The 20,063-nt window shown below is 38.6% G+C and overlaps 1 protein-coding gene across 10 annotated transcripts in view; it reads right to left on the reverse strand.

The window, feature by feature from the left end:
- The window catches only part of FNDC3B (fibronectin type III domain containing 3B), a 321,836-nt gene that overhangs the window by 218,566 nt on the left and 83,207 nt on the right, over positions 1 to 20,063 (reverse strand). For 8 of the 10 annotated variants that reach the window (XM_036351879.1, XM_036351871.1, XM_036351877.1 and 5 more), the window contains one exon: positions 13,276 to 13,351. The exons of the other annotated variants lie outside the window; for them this stretch is intronic. In XM_036351879.1, coding sequence (XP_036207772.1) covers positions 13,276 to 13,351 — 76 coding nt within the window. The remainder of the gene's footprint in view (positions 1 to 13,275; positions 13,352 to 20,063) is intronic. 10 annotated transcript variants of the gene reach the window in all.

The raw sequence follows: 20,063 nt of genomic DNA on the forward strand, positions 1-20,063 counted from the left end.
ACTTTCCTGTTTCTTTAGAATACTTTACCCAGAGGTTCTCAACCTGTGGGTCGCGACCCCTTTGGCAGTCGAACGACCCTTTTACAGGGGTCGCCTAAGACCATCCTGCATATCAGATATTTACATTACGATTCATAACAGTAGCAACATTACAGTTATGAAGTAGCAACGAAAATAATTTTATGGTTGGGTCACAACATGAGGAACTGTATTTAAAGGGCCAGAAGGTTGAGAACCACTGACACAGTGAAGCCAACTTCCATATGAGCCCACCTACTTTTTATCCTCCCCTTTTGTCTTTCTCTTTACTATCACCCAGCTGACTAGGGAGGAGCAATGTACTTGTTTATTACTTTAATACAGTGTATGATATTCTTTTATCTGTTTAGAATATTTTTCATATTTGCATGTTTCCTAATTCAGTGACCCCTTCTATACTACAAAATACGATTCATTAAACTTTAAAATATCCCTAGGATATCCTTGGCAATCATAGTTTTTTTCTCATTATGTGGGAATTCAGGCACAGAAAAGAAAAAGGAATTTCTGATAAAATGGCAATTGAATTAGATGTAAATTAAAAGACTGTAAAGGGGAAATTTTTCAGATAAAGAAAAAGATTCTATCTTTGAGCATATAACAAAGAATTTAAACCATTATCCTTTTTTATTTCCTGCATATACATGGATTTTTTCCCTTTGTCCATTTTGTGACCATACTTAATTCTGCGTTTTTTCTTTTGTTTAAGGGCACCATTTCTCTAAGTCCCTTTTTCTTACAAGTGCCCCTCACCCCACAATCTCCTACTTCAGTTCTCAAAGCTTGGTCCCAGAACCAAGGACATCAGTATCACCTGGCAACTTCTGATAACTACAAATTCTCAGGCCCCACCCACTCCAGACCTGAATTAGAAATGAGAAGGGGACAGCAATCTGTGTTTTAACAAGCCCTCCAGGTGATTCTGAGCCACGCTTAAGTTACTGGGAATTGTCAGTGTCTGACACATGGATGTCATGCCCTTGATTCCGGCATTCCGTGGGGATCACTTGGGTCAAGCACCAAGCTGTTTCCTAGGCATCTCCATCATTCAGTTACCAGGCTGGATCTACAAAGGGAACAAAGAGGGGAGCAACAGTCCCAGCCCAATTCTTTTATAAAGTCAAGTGAAAGCAGGGCTAAAAGCAGCTTCAGCAAGCAGCAAGTTGTAACATGGTTGTTTTCTCATCTACCTTTTAACTCCATCTGCCCGCACAGTCTCACCTGTTCTAATCAACTCTGAATTTTATTAGTTTACAATATATGAACTACTGTGTTTACATCTAAATGACGGAAAAATAAACCTGTACTCTGCTGAAAGAAGAAAACTCAAATTTGTTTGATGACCCCCGTTTACTGCTTATGAAAGTTTGTAAGAAACACAAGAGCAATTTTAATTAATAGGTTCAATAAAGACAACTATCACAAGGAGTTTACTTAATATGTTTATGAATAGGAGATAAAATATCCTTGAGCACTTTGCAAAACTTTCCAAAGAAACTAACCTGGATGAACAGACACAGGTATGCGGGCAGCCTGTGCAGTGTGATGTTCTGGGAAAAGCACACCATGAGAGTTTCTGAAGCTCTCCTGAGGGTTAGGTTAACCAGAAATTCTCAGTCTCCACTGCTTATTAGAATTACCTGTGATGCTTTTCAAAGGTCATGCCTTACCCCCTCCAATCTGACAATTCCTACAATTAGCCTGGAGATCAGTTAGCCTGGAGATCAACTTGTGCAGCTTTTTAAAGTTCCCCAGATAAGTCTGATGTGCCCAAGTTACAAGTCACTATGTTATTACAACCAGCTTTAAAATTCCGAGATGTTAGAGATGTTCTTGACCTTAAGTATATGATGCAAGAACTATGTTGTTTAAGGTGCAAATACTTGACCCATAGTAATAAGAACTATTTTGATCATTAACTAAGAATAAGTTACCCAAATTAATCTCAGATCTTGACATGTAATTTATGGGATAACAAACCATGCTATTGCTTTATTTTATTAAGATTTTGTAACTATTTCATGCTTATACTCCAAGACATGTAAGTATGAAGGTTTGATTACACAGCTTACAAAGATTGTTCTCCTCAATAGGAGAAACAAGTTAAATTCTAGCTGTGCCAATGTGCTCATTGCTTATATCCTGGTACATACAGCAGGCATCATATACTGACACTGTTATGTCTAGCTCAATACTCACTAACTCTATGTTAAAATATCCAATCCTGGATACCCAAAATCATCCAACTCTGGAGAACTCTTAAAGACTTGGCACTTCAAGATCAAGTAAGCAGTTTAATCTGACATTTACATGAGATAGGTGTATGAGTGTGTAGCCACTTACATGAAAACTGCAAAATAAAGCAGATAAATATATATCTAGTCATTCCTCTAACAGAAACTAACATTCACTCAAAAGAACACTAAGGATAATGCTTATATTTTTATATTTTTATGTACCAACTCCTATTCCCAAAGACTTTTCTTCCCTCTTGTCAGTTTAGAATAAAAACTATAGCTAATAATTAGAAGATTTTTAAATGAGGTGAAAACGTGGAAATGCCTATAGTCAGAATGATACCACAAAACAGTGTTAATTCTGGCTCTACACTGCAATATATAAAGTGTCCATAAAGGTGTTACATTTAAATTATGGTATGCTTCCATTTTAACCCAGCCACAGAAAGATTTGAAGACTTGGGGGGAAAAAATCAACTTTTCTCTCCAAATTGCAAAAGAAGTGTGAGGGGAAAGTTGGAGAACAGAATTACATCCAAACCACAGAAGAAATGCAGGTACATTCAAAGAACCCCAAACCATAATGTCATAAATGAAAGTCTCTGGTGCAGGCGATTCTGAGGCCAGTTCTCTTCATAGAGCAGGTTTTTGAATAAAAATGTTTCGCTCAGTATTGTTTTGTTATAACGTTAATGAAATGCCATAAGAACTTAACTATGCTTATGTCAATTAGCCTATGGTAAAACTGGTTTTGTTATAAGTCCTTACACTACAGTTTCAAGAACCAATCCCTGATGTTAAGTGAGGATTCACTATATTTAGATAGGGCCAGAAAGGAATATTACAACATATACCCCTTTTATCCAACTGTCTTCACATCCTCAAAAATAGTGTGCAAAACACCTTCCAAGTCATTAAAAACTGTCCTTAGGGAAACAACCCCCAATTTGACAAGCAGAAAAAAAAAAAGTCCTTTTTTATTTTTTTAAAGTTTTCCTTCTTTATCCTTTTTTGTTAATCCTAATGCTTGTCCAATTAGGATAGAGTGAGCACAAAATGTTTACTCACAAAGATTTACACTGCAGGACAAATATTTTTCTGAAAGACCGGATTCCACCTGTTTTAAGGAAATCTACAACCATTTATCTAGTGCCCATTACTTGCTCCCTCTCTTCAATGTGTGTCCCATTGGTCAGCAAGCCTTGGCATCTGCTAAACATCTCTAATTTCTGTTCCCACTTCCACATCCCAGCACCACTGCCCTTCCCAGCTTTCTTCTCCTCCTTCCTGCCCCTCCCTGTGACCTGTCTTTCCACCTCCCTCACCCTTTCAGTCTACAAAGATGATGAAGAAAGAGAAAATGTACTCTATCAACTCCACTTAATTTAGTAACCAGACTCCTTTACAATTTAAAGTGTACTCTATATATTTCTGGATTTGGCAGTTTTTATTGAAACTTTACTGCTATAGATAAATGCTATAACTTTTCACTGCATGAAAACATTGATTACACATTAAAATATGAATGAGTAATCAAAATTAAGATGTTTGTGAATAATACAAAAGATAAATATAAAGCTGGTCTATCTTTTACTGTTAAATAGCCTTAAAAAATATTTTCCAAGGTGTTCCCAGACTATTCCTCACAGAAGAAAAAAGTTAACAAATGAATAAATATAATCATCATCCCCTCATGCTTTTTATAGGTAAGAGGAACTAACCCATATAGTGGACCTCTTCAGAGCTAGCATGTGTTTTTAGAAACACATTCATGCATGTATTATCTTAATTTGAAGAACTGAGGATAAAAATAGACAAATTTAACTACTTAAGCACAGTTGCAATGTCTTAATTTGAGGAACTCAGAGTAAAAGTAACCAAATTTAACTAGTTAAGTGCATTTAAAACAAACAAAAACCCTCTGTGAGTTAACTAATGAAAATTTCCCACCATTTGACATGAATTTTTAGCACTGTATTAGGAAATGACTTTCCCTTATTCTGAACATCAAATAGATGCTGGGTAGGCATTTGGGATACAAAGATCACTGAGATTTGACCCCTACCATTGAAGAACCCTAGACAGACTTCTTTCAAGACCCTTCTACATGAAATTTTCAAGTTCGAAGTGTAAAAACAAGAGTAAAATATGCAGAAAGAATGAAACAAGAAGGAAAAGACTATGAGCTGTGAAATAAAATGTGGCAGGCAATTGAGGTAACATGACATTGTTAGCCCTTCTGAATTATCTGACATGCAAAGAGCTGTGACATTTAAGGAACTCCAAACAGTGATACCTTCAGAGGTTACATTTTAATCATTGTTTAACAAGCCTGAAAGGTAAAAGGCTACAGAGGCTAAATTCCCATCACATAATTTTTAAATGTATTAATCTGTAAGTAATATGACTAAAATGTGAAGACATCTAAAAAACAAAAGCACTCTAACCAATACCTCAAATTCACATAGACTTTCCCGAAATGCATTAAAACAGTGGTTCTCAACCTTGGCTGCACATTAGAATCACCTAGGAATCTTTTTAAAATCCTGATTTCTGGGCCTCATCCTCCAGAAATTCTGTTTCATTGTTACTAATGTTGTGGCCTCACCCGATAACAAAGAAACAGAATTTCCGGAGGATGAGGCCTAGAAATCAGGATTTTAAAAAGATTCCCAGATGATTCTAATGTGCAGCCAAGGTTGAGAACCACTGCATTAAAAGGACAGGTGACAAAAATGAAGAGTGGTTAGATGTCTAGCTATAATGGCTGAAATCTAATAATGGTTTTTACTTATTGGATACTTACAATGACTCACAGTTCCAAAAGCTTTCTACACAATACATAATTTAATCTGTATAGCAGCCCTTCAAGACCTATGCTGTTATTACAATTCTGTAGATAAGGAAACTGAGATGTAGAGAAGTAAAGTAACTAATTTTATGATCTACAACTAATATGCAGGGAATTTCTAAACCAGGCAATCTCACTCCCAGATGCATAATGATCTTACCAATATGCCTTACTCCCCTCAGTACTGCCTAAGAACAGAATGCATTAAATAGAAATTAAAATTATGGAGTTTAATTGTAAAAGGCAAGGCCTAAAGAAGAGAAAGCATACTCAGAAGCACTCCTTTGAAGGCCTTTCTAAATATGGCTGCTCAGGCACAGTGTGTAAGTTTGTTTTTTATCCAAAAGAAAAGCAATAAATAAAGCTTCAACTATAAAAAACCAAAACAAAACAAAAACAATCCATTTTAATTAAATGCATGGAACAGTGGACCCATTGTTTTATCCAAAATGCTATATCTTAACAATATATACATTCCCATAAACCTTCATCTGAAATGTGTGAACTGTTGTCATCACCATCAACCCCGTAACAGTCAGCCTATTATAAATAGGCAATGGAATAGGCTAGAGAATCAACTCATTTCCACAAGTCAGATAATCAAGTCATTGCCTGTAAGTGATCAGGACATCTCTTTAAAAAATAATCAGCAAAGCTATGTACATTACTAGATGATGATAAAGATGATGATGATGATGATGATGGTATTTATACTCGATTATCTCACAATTTTATTGGGTAGACATTAGCAACTATTCCCATTTTAAGCAAGGGAACAGGCTAAACAGTGATGGCGAACCTATGACACGCATGTCAGAGGTGACACATGAACTCATTTTTTTGGTTGATTTTTCTTTGTTAAATGGCATTTAAATATATAAAATAAATATCAAAAATATAAATCTTTGTTTTACTATGGTTGCAAATATCAAAAAATTTCTATATGTGACACGGCACCAGAGTTAAGTTAGGGTTTTTCAAAATGCTGACACGCCGAGCTCAAAAGGTTCGCCATCACTGGAGGGTTAAGCATTAGCTAGCAAACTAGAGGACTTGCACTTTACTATTAAAATATAATCTTTATAACTTCTAACAAATCAAATCATCAAAACTTTACTTGGAGAAAAAAGCCAAAGGAAGTCTGACAATAAAATACTGGGTGAACCTTTTGTCCTAATAATGTAAATGTAAGAATAGATATAAACCACCAAGGTAACTGGGAAGGGCAGAAGGAGAAAAGTAGCAAGAAGCAGACACACTGGGTTCCTCCCTAGAGTGGGACTTCACATCTCCTGGAAGCAACACCGTTTACACTAATTTTACGTAGTCTCATAACATTGCTCAATCCCATCATGACAGCTGCATATATGATCACAGACTTTCCTCCCACTCCTTCCATAAGCTGGACCTTCTGCTCTGTATCTATCAGTATTTACCAACTCTTATGGAGACCACCCTGCTGACAAAATTCCAGTTACACAGCAGCAAGCTGTGTTTGAAAGGGGCCTATCAGGTCAGCATGCAGAATGTCTATTTGCAACCAATGACTGTGCATGTCATGTATGAAAGGAAAGCCAAAACATAGTGACCAAAATGGAACCCCCAAACATTTCAACGGTCATGTATACTCCAAAACGCTGAAAATGATTTTTCATCAATAACACACACACACACACGCACACGCGTGCGACTAATTAACCCTAAAGCTAACTAACATATAAGAGTTATCAAATGAGCTGGCAAGTTGGTAGAGTAATTCAGATGCTCCTAGAAACTCAGACTCTCTCAGGTTAGAGCTTCACTAACTCTCACCAAATACAGCTTTGAATCGATCAGGAAAAGGTAAGCTGGACACTGGAGATAGCTTGGGGGAAAGACTTGTATTTTCAATTATAAGTGATTTTTCAAGTAAGGCCAAACTGTTCACAATAACATTTCAAATTAGCAATCCCTCACAAACTCCCTCCAAATGCAAAAGAAATGGATTTTCAAAGCAGTTTCTTATATGAAAAAAGAAGCTCTCAAAATCCTAACCTTGTAATAGGAATAATATTTCCACCAATATTTCTACAAATAATTAGTCAAATAACAATCAATTACATGTTCAATGTAATGAAAGTCTGCAAAGATTAAGAAGGATTTAAGACATTTATACTACAGTAATTTCACTTTCAAACCACCCCAATATTTTTTATGCAAAAACTGTAAATTTAGCCAAGGCAAGGGTTCAATCAACCTTAGAAGAAAGACTTCATTTGCAATAGGTCCTCTTTTCCTGGTTTTAAGCCAGTAAAACAGAAATTTGTCATTAATATGCAGAGTCTGCTTTAAAGGAACAGACCATATAGAAGCTTTACTTTGCTTGTAACCCCTAGCTATGACACCACTCATGTCATCTATAATACTAAAATTGTAATATGCTAATTAGACCGGACAGCCAAACGACCTTCCAGACAACCTTCCAGACGAAGCTGCAGCTGAGAGGGCTGAGCCCCTGGCACGAATTTCGTGCATCAGGCCTCTAGTTTCTCAATAAACAAAAAGCAAGAGACAGGGAGCGTTCCCTAGGACCTGTCATGAAATTATTAGAAAGAATGACAGGTCGGTGTTTTAATGTGTCAAACAAGTCTAATAAATGCACTTAAAGTACAAAATGAGAGAGGAAAAAAGCAACATTAAGGTCCCTGTGGCAGTTCTGGATGCTGAATCATACAAGGAGGTGAGGTGGGATACAAACAAGGAGATTCAGAAATGTGGAACTGCTCTCAATGGGGTCATTCACAGAGCCCCGAGCAGAGCAGGGTGTTCATCAGTGATATGGTTCCCACACTCACTGGGCCAGGGGGAGAATGAGATGCAGAGCTGAAGAAGGCTTAAGGAGAATAAGCAGAAGAGAGAAAAAGTTTCACATTCTAATGGCTTCTAAGTTACAGCCATCTCAGAGAAGGGGTCTCCTCGCGCTTCCCCCACTATACATTCTCCCATCGTTTTGAGGTCTCAGCCTACTATACACAAGTCAGAAGAGTAAATGGTCTTCGTAAAAGATGCATAATTATTGTGGGCAAAAACATTAGTAACTATCTTTAAATAATATTCTTTATTAGAAAAATGGTAATTCCCAAACATCTTACTTTTTAATCTGTTTTACAGAGTCACAGGACATTCACCTATTTTCTTCAGGCTCACAATTTGTATGCAACAGTCTTATAACACAAATGAAAATTATAGTATTATTATAGGATCAATACTAAAGTTCTTTAGACTCTAAGCATATTTCTCTATAGAAAACAGATTAGTTTCAATTATCAATGTAATTGAATTAGAAAATTCTTCTAGAGAGACAAAAGCACCTAACCAGGCATCTTTAAGGTTCAGGACAATAATAAAATTTAAAAGAAAAATCATCACACTTGATGTGATGCCAGAGCCAGCCAGTCAAGGGTCTAGTCAGAAATTATCATCAGGCTGCGTGCTGGGGGATAAGATGGGGGGTGCTGTTTCCTGTCACAACTGAGTTCATAGTCTAATTCAAGGGCTAAGAAAAGGTCTGCACATAGAGCCAGACTGTTTTATGCAGGGCTACCTCTACCTGCTCCCCCAGAAATGCAGAGAAAGGTCAGGATGAAACGCAGTGGTCCAGGAGGGCTCCTGGAGGAGACAGACTAGAGCCTTAAAGGAAGTATTGTATTTGTTTTGGCTGAAAGGTTTTACAGAGAACAGAGAAATGGCCCAGATAAAAAGATGGCATGTGTGGGCAGGAAGGAAAGCTGCACTGCCAGCACCTCAGCCCAGACAAGGATATGAAAAGAATGGGAGAGACCTGCAGCTGCCCACTATTAATTCCTGACTTTAAGCAAAGGCAAGAATTCATATTGATTGCTAAGATTCTTTTTTCCCCTAACAATCAGCTCTTTGTCTAGGATGCCATAGGTAGAACGCAGCCTCCCAGTGAGCATAAACTATGACCTTTTGTGGCCCCTTCAAGACCTATGATTCATGTTTCATGGAAAATATTGAGAAATAGTCCATTAGAATGAATCTGCTTTCACAGCATATCGTATGTTTCCTGTGTTTTTCTTCCTTCATTATCACCAAGGACATTCCCATAAAAACAAAATCTTGTTTTTCCCCAGAGTAACTATTTTTTTATATTGATTTGCTTTAAATTTCCAGACTGCTTTTTCATGACAATCACAACGAGCTTCTTAGGTCTTTCTTGTGATGCCACAAATGTCCTATAGAAAAGATTATTAGGGTAACAAACTCAACTACAAGCAAAAGGGGTTAACATTATACCCGTAATTTCAAAGTTTCCAGGAAGGCCCCCAACCAAGTCCATTACCTAACCCTAATCTCTCCACCATCAATCCCGAACCTGCTGACTAGTGTTGAAATAGCAAAGTTCTCAAGCTGACAGTTTCAACCATGGCTTAAACAATAGGTATGACTTCAAAATTTCCAGGAAGGCCACCACCACCAACTGCCCCACCACCACCACCAAAAACCACTTCCCCACCTGCTGGCTGGTGTGGAAAGAGCATCAGTAGAGCTTTGCTTTCTTAACTTTAATCTCTAGTAAACTTCTTTCAGGAGTTTCCATGACAATATAAATGGATTTCCAATCTTTTCCTAATAGGTTTTTTTTAAAGGCAGGCCAGAGAAGACTGCCTCCCACTGTACTAGTCCTCTTCCATTGCACCCCTTCTCTTCCAGCAGCTGGAAGCCCCACCTGAACGCTCAGCCCATCCCAACTCTGGGCCCAATCCTGACTTGGGGCAGAAATAATTTAAGGAGTTCTAAATCAGTGCTCCCAGTATCACACCGCCTGCTCTTACTCTGATAAAGACCCAGTCTTCACCATCCACTTTTGCTCTGCAAACCATCTCTATCTCATCCTGGCCATCAGTACCCATCCTGGTATCCTGCCCAGAATCCTGTTATTCCAGGAACAGGAACCCCCCTTGCTCCTGTCATATGCCCAAGGAGACCTACTATTTGAGTTCATTCTTCCATGTACTGAGCAATAAAGATCTCAAACTCAAGAGTAAGGCATACCAGAGATGAAAGCTCGACACTGCCTCTTTCCAGCTATGTGACTCTAGTTGTATGAATTAACTGCTACAGGCCTTATGTGTACCTATCAACCCATTAGATGAGTAAATACATAGCATAGCATGAGAGCTGAATAAATATTAACAATGATAGGGACGTTAATCACAGTGAAAGGATAACATCACTTGTGTTAGAATTTGCAAATATACTGTCTATTCCCAAATTCTGTGTTGTTATGCCCTACCCTCTTGGAGTCAAGGGCTCACTAACTCACAGGGCAGTTAGTCAAATGAAGGCTTTCGGGGGCAGGGTGCTGAGTGACCACCAGTTGTGCATTAGAGGCCATCAATGGGTCTGGACTCAAAGTTCCAGATGCTGCAGTTCATCCTGTTTCCCCAGTGCTTCTCGAGCCCTGACAAACCATGTGATTCCAGGTCCTAGTCCCTCTCATCCTGTCCTGTGTCATTTCAATTAATTGGCCCAGGTACCACCATGCCCCAAATGAAGATAACCACAGCATGGCGTTTTCAGAAGAGAACAAAGAATAGGAAGGCTGGGGAAGCCAAAGATAAATGGCTTTAGTCAAAGGCATTTTTGAAATCACTGGAAGGGGTGTTAGTGTCACTTATCTCCACGTATCATCATGAATAAGTACAAAGCTCCCACTGTGAACAGAGAAACACACTTGCAACATTCCCTACAGAATATACCAGTTACTCACATGGACTCACATAAAAAATAGGGGAGAGGCTAAGTAGAAAAATACACACACATACACACACACATACACACATGCACACTCCTCAGACATCAAGAAGTAAAAGCAGGTGGCATGAAAGTGTGGACTTTATAGATGTTGATCTATTCAGCAATTTGCTTTTATATATTCTGTTACAAACACTCAGTTGTAGAGGGACACAGTTTAGCTGCCAATTCAGGAGGCTCCAATGATACCATTCCCAGAGGCTCAACTGCTTTCTTACTGAACTGTAAACATCAGCTTCATTCTAACAGGTGAAGTGACTTTTCATCTGGTGTGACTTAGAGTACTATAAGGAGACAGAAGATTCTATATCCCCCACTATTTTAAAATATTCATTTCCTCTCTTCTGTCCCTCTGATCTGAAGTTTCTTTGTCAATAAAAAAAATAGGTTTGGTTTGAAATGGTTTAGAACAGCGGTCGCCAACCAGTGGTCCGCGGACCACTCACTGGTGATCCGTGAGGTCCGAAAGGTTGGTGACTGCTGGTTTAGTACACCACAGATGAATTTCAGGGACACAATGGTCAGAGAAATGGAATCAGCAAAAATTGCTGACAGAATGGTTAAGTCACTTCAAATTAAATGCAATTAAAAATCATTAGGCTTGAATCTTAAAAATACACTCATTTCTCCAAAACGAATTTCCTAAATTTGTATTCATATAGGTACAAAAACAAGTAGTGAACTTATAAAGCAGCATGCACTAGTATGGAAAGCAATAGAAAAATCAACCTTTTCCATGTAATTCATTATAGAAAACCAAACAAAGGGCATTTCCCCTCATTTATTAATATAATGATAAGCAAGTCCGGGTATTAAAAACAAGCCCTAGGATCAGTGGGTTGGGCATTGTCCAGTGCACCAAAAGGGTGCCAGTTTAATTCCCAGTCAGGGCACATGCCCAGAGGCATGCAGGTGGCAGCCAGCTGATGTTTTGCTCTCACATGAGTTTCTCTCTCTCCCTTTCCTTTCCCCTTTCTCTAAAAATCAATTTAAAATATTTTTAATTAATAAAAATAAGCCCTATGATCAGACTCCAGTCCAATCAATAACCTAGTAGTGAACTCAATTATATGTCAATATACAATACGTCCAATCACTACCAAAAACAGCCGTCACAAACAGTGCTCTTCAACACAAGTGTTTACAGGTTAATACAGATCTGGATTGATCTTCCGAGAACAGAATTCATTATGGATCAGAGTACCTAAGTAATTTCTTTCCAAAGTGAACTACAGGGAAGAGACATTGGTATTACACAAACTAGAAATTAACTGAAATGCCCAACAAGCTGTACCCAATTAAAGAACTACCCAAGGAGCCTCACCTACACTTAGAACTTATTTCAATGACAAGATTCTGGACTCCAGTAATGCTTTACTGGAATAAGACTTTGGAAATCCTGGGAGGGGGTATTTTGTATATGGGAGGGACATGAATTATTGGAGGTTTAGTGTGGATGGTGGTGGGCAGCTTAAATGGCCCCCAAATATTCCTGCTTGCTGGTAGTCAATCCTGTCTAAACCCCTTTCTTGAGTGGGCTGAACCTAGTATTGCCTCTTGCCCTCTACCTGCTGCTGTGATGAAGCCAGCGGCAAGAATGTAAGTGTCCCCATGGAGAGCCACTTAGCAAAACATTGAGGGATGCCTCCTGCCAATACCCTGCAAAGAACTAAATCCTGCCAATAACCACTTGAGCAAGCCTGAAAAAGGCTGACCCTCAGACATGCTTTATAATGACTGCAGCTCTAGCCCATACCTGAATTTTAGCATTTTGAAAGTCCAGAGCCATAGGACACAACTAAGCCGTGCCCAAATTCCTGACCCACAGAAACTGTAAGACAATAAATGTTGTTTTAAGCCACCAAATTTGGGAGTACTCTGTTAATATCTATCTGATAATAAATGAATAAATGACAGGTCATTAACAGAAATATTACCTATAAAAACATCATTTGGATAGCACCACAATATAGTTTTTAAACTTTTATCTAATTTGAAAAAGTACTTCCTATTCTCAATTGAAATTTTTCAGGTCTACCAAATTCCATAATATATAAAACCTGCAAGCTTTCCCAAGTTAAATTAATGCACTTAAAGGTCAATAGAATGCTAGAGGTATTTAACTCTGTCTCTTTTATATCAGCATCTACATCAGCATAAAGGGTTCCCTATTTGACAGAAAGAAAAAGAAAAAAAATTTTTTTAATTCCAAGATAAATTTTACTTCTAGAAAAATCATAGGTAGACACTGAGAAACACTCTACTTTATTAAAATAATAAAGGAAAACTCCTTTGATTAGAAGGCTTCCAAAAAAAAAAAAAATCTCTTACCTTGAATGCACTGAATTGTTCCATCCTCCGCTCTTATTGTAAAAGTCTCACCTGGATTAACTTGAACAAGAATAACCTGCCAAAATAACACATTAATTTCAATTTAATACTAGAACATCTGGGATTTCTCTAACAGTTTTATTACCTAAATTTATGTTCTAGACAGGAAGTATGTGGCATAGAATCTTGTATAAACACAAAACTTGGGATATGCCTCAGACCTGGTTCAAATGTGAGGGGGCTAAAGCACATGCATTAGAATTTAGCTAAGTGAATTCTCCAGTGTTGCTTATGATGCTATGTGACTCAAAATCTCAATTTTAAGATACGGTTTCCTCTCACACAATTCTTCTTATTCTTTCACTAATTCAGAAACGGCAATTAAAAAATTAAAAGACCAGAAACCATACTTATGAAGGAAAATTGCACAGAGAAGTGAGGTTCTGACCTAAAACTGTTGCATAATATTCCCATGTGTCTATTACTAACATGGGGTATATGATTTTATTTTGTAACAACAGAAAGCAATTTACTAAAAAAAAGTTTGGAAAAAGCATCTGTGTATAGGATCTGGAAATAATAATGAACAGTACAAAATAAATAAATAAATATTACAAGTAGTTCCCACCAAACACTCAAGATTTTTAAATCCATTACCTAAATGTCAGTGTTTTGGTCATATGAACATAAATATTTAATATTAGAAGACAACTTCCAGAAGACTGAACCATACATGGCAAAGGCAAAGTATGTTTTCAAGAGCCTCAAAGTTTTAGTTCTAATCTAATGTAGTTCCTCTTTAGATAAAAAGAGAAAAGGTCACTAATTTATACTATGTAAATACAAATTAAAGGACATAACCCATGCCTGAAAACTGTGGTTAAAAATCATGTGCAAGGTTGACACTAATAAAATTACTATATATTTCTAGAAATTGGAAAGATGTCAGTGTAATTCATCTTAGTCCTTGGAGCAAGCCTTGCTCTTCTCTGCCTTGAAACCATCAGCTTACTGTTCCCCCTGTCTGTAATGCTATTCCTGTACTCCTTAATCTCTGCCCACTACCCACCTTACTCTTCCCCCAACTAACACCTACTCATCTGTATGAGCCTAAGAAATGGCATCCGACGCTCAGGAAAGGTCAGGTCCCCAATAATACGTTCTAAAACAAAACAAAAGAAAACAAAACTCCACTTCTCCTCCTAGAATTTATAATTGTTCTAGGATGGGCCATTCCTTGCAGAATCTGCTGTTGGATAGCTTGCTGTCAGCGGCCTGCCAGCCAGGAATCCCATTCACCTGCACCCCGGACCCTGGCGATCAGGGAGGCAGAGGCAGTTAAGGGCGAGATCAGGCCGGCAGGGGAGGGCAGTTAGGGGCAATCAGACAGGTGGGCAGAGGCAGTTAGGGGCAATCAAGCAGGCAGGCAGAGGGGTTAGGGGCAATCAGGCAGGCAGGCAGAGGCAGTTAGGGGCAATCAAGCAGGCAAGCAGAGGGGTTAGGGGCAATCAGGCAGTCATGCAAAGGCAGTTAGGGGCGATCAGGCAGGTAGGTGAGTGGTTAGGAGTCAGCGGTCCCAGATTGCAAGAGGGATGTCTGACTGTCGGTTTAGGCCCAACCCCACAGGTGCTTCTCATTACCTTGAATTATAACAGTTATTTCAAGATGATCTATTTTTCCTGTACCATATTGATACAGATCAATAATCTTTCAGTCCTAAATATTCAAAACTCTCACCAATGTAAGCACATTGAGCCATTTTAAGAACTCAAAAGGAAATCCCTTGGTGTCTACAGAATGACTAACATTTCAATTGCTTTCTTGAAAGTGAGCTTTTTATTTTATTTTTTTGAGTGTGTGATTTTACTGAGCTTTATTTATTTATTTTTAATTTAAATTCTTTATTGTTTAAAGTATTACATAAGTCTCCTTTTTCCCCCACTGACCTCTCCCCAGCTGCCTCCACCCCCCAGCACATGCCCCCCCTCCCCCCCGTTATGTCCATTGGTTATGCTCATATGCATGCATACAAGTCCTTTGGTTGATCTCTTACCCCCTCACCCCTTACCTTCCCTCATAGGTTAGACAGTCTGTTCGATGCTTCTATGACTCTGGTTCTATTTTTGTTCATCAATTTATGTTGTTTATTATATTCCACAAATGAGTGAGATCATGTGATATTTATCTTTCTCTGACTGGCTTATTTCGCTTAGCATAATGCTCTTCAGTTCCATCCATGCTGTTGCTAATGGTAAGAATTCCTTGAAAGTGAGCTTTTTAAAGTCATTCCTAACATGAAGACATTTGTGATTTTTTATTTTTATATAAACATTGAACATAACTACAATGGAATGAAACAATACTCCAATAAGGAAATAATCCATGTCTTTTCAAAAGTCCACAGGCAAATTCTAACATCACTGTAATAGAGCAGAAACCACATGCTTGGTGCTTATACCTTTAGAAAGATGCCTATAACATATGTCTGTAAAATTAATTAGTTGGGGGGGAAAAAATCACTGGACACTAAGACTATGTCCCAGATATTGTTTGATAATCCCAAATTCATATGTCAGACTAGTCCTGAATGCTGGTTCTAAAAGTTCAATTCACCAGTATTATCAAAAGTCCCAGGCACAAAAAGGGATTGCTGAATTGGGGTATGAGGTTCCAAATTCTGTCACATCATCTGCTTATCATATTGCATAAAAAGTGTCTATAATGGTTCCTTAGCGGTGGCTGACACCAGACCACATTCAAAGGTGCATCCAGCCACCGAAAGTCATTTATGTCTTCCCCTCTTGCTTCTGTTGAGGCCAATTCTAGACCCCCATCCCACTTCTTCAGGGAGAAAGATGATAGGTAAAGGGCTTTTAAGCATCCTACTAAATAAAATACCTCCTTTCAAATGTTATCCTTCCTGTAATTTTCCCTGCTGCTGGGTTGCTATAGCAACCAGATTATAATCTACCAAGTTACCTCAGAAACCAGGCAAATCTCCTGTGTCCCAATATCAATTTTTCTTAGTAAGAGCCAAAGTCATTATTTGAACAAACCGTATTCATTTGGCACCGAGATATTTTAAATGAAAGCATTTTGCTTTGCTGTGGCAGACTGACCTCCTTGCTGTTTTCACTGTCAATAAAGGAGAGATAAAAATAAAAATTTGACACACACCAGCCCGATGATCTGTCCCTGACAACAGACATGAATGAGAAGGCGGCAGAAAGCCTTGCATCACCAAGCCTTGAGGAGCATGAGTCACACCCTGGCAGGATCCCTGGTACTTAACCTTCTACATCATACAAGCCAGCTCTCTGTGTCTCTCTGTCTCTGCCTCTGCCCCCTTCTCTTCCTCACTCCCTCCTTCTTTCTCACCACAAAGCAGACATAACTGCTACAAGTTCTTTTAAATACAGAATGTGAAGCATAACATCACTGTCCAAACCTCATCATTTTTTGTCTACTCACTAAGCATTTTCTGCTTTTCCAACATCAGCATTAAAACAATTCATGCTGTGTTCTGTGTCTTGTCAGAAGAAAAAAAGACGATTTTAACCACTGATAGATTTTTGCCCCATAGATGTTAAAATAGAACCATGTTAACCAAATTATTAAGAGCATACTTCAGGTCACTATTGCTTCATTGGATCTGTTTCAAATCTCTTATTGCTACATGAACCAAGCAGCCGAAATAACCTAAGGCAGTTTATCCAGGCTTAATAAAAAATAAGTGACCATGTTTCCAAAGTCTAAAGAAACAGCAAAGTAAGAGGTAGGATTAATAAAATTGAGCAAAAGGCTAAACACAGCATCCTGGAAAAGCTTTAACAAGCAAGACAACTGAAACAGGTGTAACAGATCTTTCCTTAAAAGTAAGCCTGAATCTGCCCTGGCCAGGAGGCTCGGTTGTTTGGACGTCATCCTATAAACCTAAAGGTTCAGTCCCAGGTTAGGGCACATACCTAGGTTGCAGTTTGGTCCCAGTAGTCGCACATCAATGTTTCTCTCTCTTTCTTTCTCTCTCTCTCTACTTCTGTCTCTTTCTCACACACACACACATCAATAAACATATTCTCGAGTGCAGATTTTTTTTTTAAAGTAAGTCTAAATCTGTTTCTTACTCAATAGAAGAGAAAAAGGAAAACGTCTTTTGTGATTTAAATTTGATTAACCAGAAGATCAATTTATGCCTCAAATAAAAATTACCAGCCACCTGACTAAATAAGCACTGTCATCTATGTGGCCATCACAAAACCTTCTGCTGGGACAATAGTACTGACTGACCAAAGATGAAATGTTACATTTTCAGCATTCTTAAAAGTTAGGTCCAATCCTATATAATAGTAATAGCGTAATATGCAAATCGACCGAACAGGCGAACAGTGGAATGACCATCGGGATGACCAACCGGGACCATGCTATGACACCCACTGGCACCAGGCCAGCCAAGGCAGTTGCAATGCGATTGGTCGGGGGCCGGCCATCACCCCATGATCACCCCGCAGAGGGAGGCCCAGGTCCTGGGTGCCGGAGGGAAGCCTGGGTGCCCGGCAGCCGGGGGAAGGAAGGCCTACTCTTGCACAAATTTTGTGCACTGGCCTCTAGTATCCACATAATTGAGATACAAACTATGATAGGAGAGGAGATAGCATTTCACTTTTGGAGCTTTTTGCAACTTGCCAAACTCTGTGAGGCCTGTTTTACTCTCAACTGTTTCATATATAAACGAACACTTCACACGTGGAGGAAACACTTAGGATCACCCAACAAATACCTTTAGTGGAAAAAGTGATACAACCTAAAAACTGCAGAATTCCACTTATGGAAAGATTCTATCCAAGAACATCCAATAACTTTTAAGAGGTGATCTTTGACTACATGAGAGGAATAGTAGCACCTTTTTGTTCTCTCTCTCTCTCTTTCTCTCTCCCCTCCCCACCCTCCCAACCTCCACCCCCACCACCCCATTCTGAAGCTCCAGAGAAATCCTGGAGAGCTCAACCCAGGCCCTAAGGGACCCAAACCACCTAACAATACACACCTTTGATACCCTAGTCCCTGGCCTCTATGTCACAGACCACAGTGGCCTCAAGAGACACATCATTTGTTTTCTCTTTTTTTCTCCAAATCAAGAAAAGAAGCTTCAGATGGCAAGCAATTATCTTTGTGGTAATAACATGACACAAAGAAAATGTCCCAAGATTTAAAATGTGAACGGGTAAAATAGAAAAGTACTGGAAGATAATGGGAAAATACTGGTTGCCTCACCTGCTCACTTAAACTACTTGAAGCCTGAATCCACAGCTGGCAGAAAAACAACACACAAGACCAGGAAGCCTCCAAAGGTACTTATACATTGGTTCAAGGCACAAGGAAATGCATGGCATGTAACACCCTTCCTTGGTCAACACCACTCACAGGATAAATGGTCTTGTTTTGTTTCTTCCTGGGCTTTAGGACTCATTCTGTTTAAAGCAAGAAGCAAGAGTACTCCAGTGCTCCAAAACTTCCAATACTCTGATTTCCTCAAAGAATGGAAGGTGCAAAAGTTGTCCCCATCAACAGATCATTTCATCTCTCAAATTAAGTCAGCATGATGAAGCCTACTTATCAACTCCTAATAGGTGTTTTTCCTACAATGATTATAAATAGCTATTAATTATGAACCTGTATAGTCTTCCAGGAAGGTATTACTAACCAGATTTTACAGATGGGGAAAGTGAGGCTTAAAGAGAATAAGTAACAAAATGACTGAGCGGGCCCTGGACTCCAGCCTTGTCTGACCAAAATGCATGCTCTTCTCTTCTACACACAGCTTCCCCCTCTGATGGGGGCAGGCTTCACAGAGTCCATTCTCTATGAAGATACTTTAATAAACAGCTAGAAGGAGAACAAGCATGCCGCCAAAGTCTGAGGACGTTCTCTTCTAGGAAATCCAGGCTCACTCTGAGCCAGAGCCCCTCACTCCCACTATGGTAGGTAAGTGGTAAGGAATCCCACAACAACAAACAGTTGTTTTTATATTGGGCAGGATTTATTCTCATAAAGTCATTGTAGAGTCCCTGAATTCCCTCAGAATCCTTAGAAGAAACAATGAGCCAACCACTTGATTATCACCATCACTAGATGCCATTTCTCATGACCCAATAGGAGGCATAAGAAAATAAGAGATGACTCCCCAGAAGATTGAATCTGTAGTTTCCATGCCTCCCAAAAGTCACCTGTAACCAAAATGCAGGAATGCATTAGTAGGTAAACCAAAGACAAAGCAAACAGATGAACCAAAGAGGACATTTTTATACACTGAAATTACACCATTGCCTGGTGAAAATATATACACTCAAAGAGTTCAATAACTACATTTCATGAAATAAGTGTCCTTAAAAGAATTACTACATCATGGTCTTACTTGAGCAAATATTAATGAGTGCCAGAATGGGTCTAGCATTCCTCTAAGCATTGAGAATAGAACCTTAGAAAATACAAAGTTCTGCACAACTCAAGCTGATAAATGCAACTTGCATGGGGTAGGGGTGGAAGGGATCATTTAAATAAAAATAAAACATTTACAGATAGTAGTAAGGGCTATAAAGAAAATACAATGGTATCTTGTAAAAATTGTACATGTCTACCCCCTTTAATTGTATACTGCCTAGAATAAAGAGATTAGATTACAAAAAGAGCTGCTGTTTGCTAAGAATAAAAATATAGCATTAACTTAAATGGAAAAAATGCAAAATGTAATATAGATGACCAAAACTAGGTTAAAAGCCTCTTTTAAGGGA

Source organism: Myotis myotis, unplaced genomic scaffold (assembly GCF_014108235.1).
Source record: "Myotis myotis isolate mMyoMyo1 unplaced genomic scaffold, mMyoMyo1.p scaffold_m19_p_2, whole genome shotgun sequence".
Taxonomy (NCBI): Eukaryota; Metazoa; Chordata; class Mammalia; order Chiroptera; family Vespertilionidae; genus Myotis; species Myotis myotis.